The sequence below is a fragment of the Medicago truncatula genome, chromosome 2, assembly GCF_003473485.1.
Source record: "Medicago truncatula cultivar Jemalong A17 chromosome 2, MtrunA17r5.0-ANR, whole genome shotgun sequence".
Lineage (NCBI taxonomy): Eukaryota > Viridiplantae > Streptophyta > Magnoliopsida > Fabales > Fabaceae > Medicago > Medicago truncatula.
In genome coordinates this window covers 9,662,524-9,669,158 of record NC_053043.1, presented here as the reverse complement: position 1 = coordinate 9,669,158, position 6,635 = coordinate 9,662,524, and the positions used below count along the sequence as shown (strand labels likewise).

At 30.4% G+C, this 6,635-nt stretch overlaps 1 protein-coding gene across 1 annotated transcript; it reads right to left on the bottom strand.

The window, feature by feature from the left end:
* Positions 1–3,975: 3,975 nt before the first annotated feature.
* Positions 3,976–4,642, bottom strand: LOC11410738 (uncharacterized). Its single transcript, XM_003594224.4, has one exon. It carries the CDS (start codon positions 4,549–4,551, stop codon positions 4,225–4,227), a length of 327 nt encoding a protein of 108 aa, XP_003594272.1. The 5' UTR covers positions 4,552–4,642; the 3' UTR covers positions 3,976–4,224.
* Between the last annotated feature and the right edge of the window lie 1,993 nt (positions 4,643–6,635).

Below are 6,635 nucleotides of genomic sequence, written 5' to 3'. Positions count from 1 at the left end.
TACAACTTTTGTGACAGTGATGTACAATTAAAGTGACCATTTACTCTTATATTATATAGATTAAAAATTGTAAACTTTGCGAAGCAACCATCAAAGTGGACACCCCCATGCTCCTATTAAATGGTTTTTTCGATCTTCATTACTGTATTGATCTTAGCCATTATCATTTTTGTCTGTCTACTAGTCTGCTTCTATCGCAACCACTTAAGTCAAGAGGCGGTGGAGATGCAGCTCCTCCGCTGCCGGAAGAACCAAGTTAAGGTGAACTTAGATTCCATGCATTGTCTACTTGTGTTGTATATAATTGATGGTATAACTTTGCTTGTATATAAGAGTGTAATTTTTGGAGATAGAAATGAAAACTTGGTTATGGTGGTTATGGGGAATGAAATTCGAAAAATTTGAAATTATGTAGCGAGTGGAAATGGTTTTAGAGAGGAGGAAGATTGTGTGGTTTAAGATAAAGGAACTTTTTGTTGAATTAAAAGTGTGATTTGAGAAGGGAACCGATTTGGAACTGAGTTAGTACCAAATTTCCATTTACTTTTTTCCAGATGCAAAAGTAAATTTTAAATAAAGTTAAAAGTTATGTTTTGTTTAAATAAGCAAATGATTAGGAATACAATTTGGTATACTTCTAAACCCGTTTAAAAATGTTAATGAATATCCTTCAGACATTACGGAAAGAGCTTCACTACTCCGTCGTATCGCGCCGTCGTTAACTCATGAGCTTTTTTTTGTTACTATCAGTTCCACAAGCATACTTGCAAGGGTGTTGCAAATTGTATTTTGCACGCTTTGCATCATTATCATTCATCAATCTTGTAATTTGAGCACCATGCAGGAATGCTCAACCACAACAATTTGATCACACACATTAACGACTAAAAAAATGCTAACAAGTGTCTCTCAGACATTAGTTAAAGAACCTAACTTATAAGTTAGCTTATAGCGGATGAGTTTTAGCGAATAAGCTAACTAATTGAATTTATATTGTTTGGTAAAATCAATGGCTGAACTATCTTATAAATATGAAATGACATGAAAATAATATGTTTAATTAATATTTATTTACTTTCACTACAAGAATTTTGGTTTTTATTGGGGGAAATAAACCCCCAGTAATGTAAAATATCCCTCAGTAACACACATTAGTGACAGATTTGTATCCCAGTAATACTGACGTCAGTAATGTTATTGGCGGAATTTTCCCTCAGTAATGGTGAAGCTATTGTGACAAAGCATTACTAAAGGATTATTCCCTAAGTAATTTCTGGCAGAAAAATCCGTCAGTAATTACTGGTGGAATAATCCCTCAATAATGTTCTTATCCAATTCGTCATAATATTATATTCCCTCAGTAATGTTTAGACAGATCTGTATTACTGGCGAAAAATTCCGCCAGTAATGTAATGGACCTTTTTTTTTTTTTTGGTGATCCCTTTCTAATTTTAAATTTAAATTAAAGAAATAAAATTAATTCAACATAAATAAATTAAAGAGATACAATTTTAATTTAATAAATCACAAATTAATTAAACGATATATCTTCATAATAATAGTACAATTGATAAATAATTTTCGAACAAAGATGCCACATATAGGCGTAACATCCCAAAAACCACCATAAACAACCCAACCAAAAAACGCAAAAGCTTTGACGCTGCAATCCAATAAACGGCATCTGATTTCAGACCCAAAGCTCTGCCCCCACAAACACCAAAATCACAGCTGAAGCGGAGTACTCCCAAAAGGCCAAAACTGAGAGGGGCAAGGGAGCTAAAAAACGCGGCCAGCCTGCACTAACAGCACCAAAAAAAACACAGAAAACCAGCAGAGGCCAAACACAGCTGAGATGCTTGAACAGAAAACGAGATGAAGGGAAACGATTGTGGAGGAAGGAAGATCTCAAATAATAAGGGAAAATTAGATGAAGAACGAGAAGGAATGAGATGCTTCAACATGAGCGTCTACCCAGATGTGTGTGTGTGTGTGTTTTTTTTTTTTACGGTCGATGTGTGTTTCTGGATAACTTGAATTAATAATTGGATTTTTCATTTTGAGTGGATTTTTCAATTGAACCCATTACTGACGGAAAGATTTGTGCAGCTGTCCTACACCATCATTATTGACGGAACAAATCCGTCAGTAACACAAGGGAGATTCGTCAATGACTTTACTGGCGGATTTATCCGTCAGTAACAGATTTATCTGTACTATTGAGGGTTTATTCCGTCAGTAATGTTATTGAGGGATTTTTCTTGTTTATTGAAGGCTTTCTCCGTCAGTAATTACTGACGGTTTAAATCCCTCACTAATGCAATTTTAAATTGGTTAGTAATTTGGAGAATTCTTGTAGTGTTTCAAATAAGATTATAGCTATAAAATTGAAAGACAAAATGATTAAGTTATAAGATATAAGTTAACTTAGTTAGTTTATCAAAATAAGTTATAAGAAAAAATATTACCAAATATGTCTTTTTTTTGTCATATAAGGCATAAGCTTATGAACTATAAGTTATAACCTCAAAATATGACATTTCCAAACAGTCTTCCAAACATAGTCTTATTGACTTACAAGTACAGTATTTCACAATCTTTGACCAAATATCCCTTGATTCTCAATGTACTTAATTTTTATTGTATAAGACTTATAGAAATAGAAATGGAAATTAAATGTTAAAACTTTCATTTTGCGGCATTTACCAAACAAATTTCATATGAAAAATGCACAGTCACATTTTATGAAGAAAGCAAACTTTTGCAAGGGAAATAGGGATGGAGGTTGAATCAAAACTATAGAAAACCTAAAACATTAAAGGTTAAGGAAAATCTAAATCTAAAACTATAGAAGACAAATTTGTATTCTTGTAACCTTTTATAGAAGATGAAATGCATTCCAGCTTCAAACGGCTTGTCCCATGTGTTTTTCATTACTAAGATATTTTCAGCCACCAATGGTAAATACCTTTCTCACCCATTATAACCCAATGTTTCACTCCCACCATTTGATTTGCTTCATTCTCATGTTGTGCTATCCAAGCTAGCCATTCAACAAAAGCACAATCCGTGCCTCTTGCTCCTAGCCAATAAAAAATGGATGTTAACGAGTGTTGGGAGGGGCACTCTTTAAATATTTTGATTTCTAAAGCAATGATTATATACATTTTTATAAATATTTACTATTTATGATCTTTACTTTGGATGCACTTGTTAACATTTTTCATAAAAAAAATTAACAAATTCCCCTCTCTTTCTCCACAAAGTCATGTGAACATTGGCCCACAATAATGACTAAGAATTGATGACTAGTAAATCATATTTCCTATAATTTTTGTTTTATCATACTCTTGTTCAAATGTAGTAGCCAAGGGATGTAGCTCAGATGGTTAAAAAAAAAATGCAGTAGCCTACTAGGAGTTTGCTATACATTATGTATTTGTTTTATTTCTTTTTTTGAAAATTAATGTTAATTATCTATTATCTTCATAGAAATTTATGTTTTGATATGTAAGATTAATCTTGTTTGTCTCGTAAGTGGTTTTCTTGTTTGATCATCAAATTGGAATTGGTTCAAAACCTATAATCTAATCCAATTCAATCAACTTATTGTAGTTTGGATTATTGTGTCTCAAAACTCATTCAATCCAATTAGCACACTGCAAATATGATTTCCAAATACTAATCAACAATTAGTTGAATTCCTATAAAAAAAATTAGTTAAATTATTTAAAAAATTTGTTATTATTCTTTCTAAATCAACTATTCTCTACACGTGATTACAAAGATTCGTCAAATCAGATAAAACCACGATAAGCACCAAAGTGTTCCCTTGTAAGTAAATTTTAGTTATTACTATATAATAATATACACTTTTTTTTTTTTTGAAGAATAATATACACTTTTATATTATATATATTTGTTATCTTCAACAATTAGTCCTACTATATGTATAAAATTATAAAAACATTTATAAGCTCCAACATACATTTTTTTTTATATAAATTAGAAGACATATAGATATTCATTGTGACATTACCAATATTACTAGAGAGCTATACATATGCTCCTTCACTTTACTATTAATCTAATATATCTATGTATCATACTTAAATACCACGATCAAGTACAAAACTTGAAACTTATAGATAGATAGATTGGTAATTATCATTATATTATATTATATTATAGATTATAGATAGATTGGTAATTCACTATTGAAACTTAATATTGATCAGGCCACAAGAATGCTCCCATTGCAAAACTTCTCTTCTCATCAAGACTACCCTTGAAACTTAATCCATACTCCTTAAGAAGCAATTCCACCTTCCACTCTTCCATCTTCTCATAATCAACTTTGGTATAACGTGGATAGTGAAGAGGCATTTGAAACTCATAAGAAGAAGAAGAGTTTTCATCACTAACCTCTTTCAAATTGTTCAAGCACTTCTTCTTCACTTCTCCATTTGGGTAACCTTCAATTTTATCTTCTCTAGGGTACCCTAAAATGTTGCAAGCTGAATGGAGAAGCCATCTTATTATTAATGCCATCACCTCTACCTCTTAATTTCTCTATTTCTAAGAGAAACAAATTAAAATTGTAAGAGGCAAGAACTTTCTTAAAGCAAGTTCTACTACTACACAACCACTATATATATAGGAGTTTGATGCATATGTGTAATAGTGTAATTTGTGAAAGACAAAAAAATGCGTATTACACGCGTTAATTAAGCTTATAAATATGAATTACTTGAGATATACGATTTGCCTACGAATTTTTTACTATTTGCATTTTTTATTTTATATATAGTGCTAAGAAATTTGGTTATTTATAAAAGTTTTCCCATTATATTTATGGTTGCTTGGAGTGCTTTGATAGGTTAAGTTTTTCTTGAAGTGGCTACATTGGTGTCTTTGTCAATGCTATGAAATAATTATAAATGCAATTATGTTGCGTGTATATTGAGTTGTGACACCCATGACTCTTAACGTCATACACATCAATAATTGCTTTCTAATCACTAATTCTTTTTTTGATCAAACTTATCATCACTTATTCACTACTATGTAAGAATATTTTAACCTAATTTGTTTCAAACTTTAATTTAGTGCTTAAGTGTCACTATTTTAATTTCCTGAAATCTTTTGCTAGTTTTCCACCACGTGAAACTTACAGTTATAATTTGTAACTTTCTCCGTTAAATCAATGTGTATGACCACTTGGTAACCCATTAATGAGCAATTTATAACTTTTTCTTAAATAAATTCATTATGAGTTTAACTAAATAATGTGGGTATCTGGCTGCATTCCTATGTGGGGAAGATGCCTAAATAGTCTAGTCAATTTCTTTTTGATAAAATAAATATTTTAGTCAATTATTTGTCTCACTTATTTAAGTGAAGATGAGTTATCTAAAAATTCTCAGGTAGTCTATAACATGTTCTTTTGATATTTTGTTTATGTGTTAATTCCCCATCAAATAAAACTAATAAGTTATTTTGTTAGATTTTATATTACTCCAACATAACAAGATTGAATAGATCATATGAGATGATAATTAAGTTATATGTGCGTACCTCACAATGTTTCATTGACGCCTTGAATCACTAACTACAATGAAATTAGACGGAAAGTTTGATCTTCGATCAAAATCAAGTTAACAAAAACATTGTGATTGAACAAATCTATCTCTAATGTTTAGTGGTAAAATCCGTCATAAAGTCGGGTAGAACAAATTCAGTGAGAGAAGTAAGAACTGAAAACATTCCTCTAAAAATATTCCACCATAATTTTCGTCACCAATGTGTACAATGCAAACAATGACATATTTTGTGAGCGACAAATTCCCCACAAATAGTTTTGAAATAAAGGTTTTTTTTTTTTAGGGATGTTTTGAAATAAAGGTTAACAAGTGTTCTAAATTGGGTGCTTAAATGGGTCTCATGTGTCTATATCATTAATCTTATAGTAATACTCAATAAACACTAATTTTCTCCAACCCAACACTCAAAAAAAATTATTAAATAGGTCCCATAAATAGGACCAACAAAAAAATGAAGAGATAGAGGTTGCTTCCATAGCCACCCTTCTTCATAGGCACTCATATAGTTTACTCCACAATGGGGTGTCTATTTAATGTGGTGCTAAATAGGTTAAGCATCCACCATTGTAGATGGTCTAAGGACACTTGTTAAAAGATTAAAAAATGAAAACATTTGATAACTTTCATGTATAAAAAGTTATATATATATATATATATATATATATATATATATGGGTTTTGCTATAAGACATCTTTTATGAAGGTGTCTTTTAGCAAGTTATTCTATGAGCATTTGCTAAAAGACACCAACTAATTTTTATGAAGGTGTCTTTTAGCGAAGTTATAACTAAAAAGTGGAAATCACATCTTGAGGTGTGGGTTGCTAAAAGACACCTTCATGGGTGGCTTCTAGCAAAACCTATATATATATATATATATATATATATATATATATATATATATATATATATATATATATATATATATATATATATATAAAAACAATAATTTATATTTTTAAATTTTAACTTTATTTTAATTTTTGTCATCTATTTTTGTCTTGCCCTCTGTTTGGTCAGATTTGACAGCTTG

What these genes read in the sequence shown, in the direction of transcription:
- LOC11410738 (XM_003594224.4), bottom strand. Translation starts at nt 4,551, where the DNA reads ATGGCATTAATAATAAGATGGCTTCTCCATTCAGCTTGCAACATTTTA.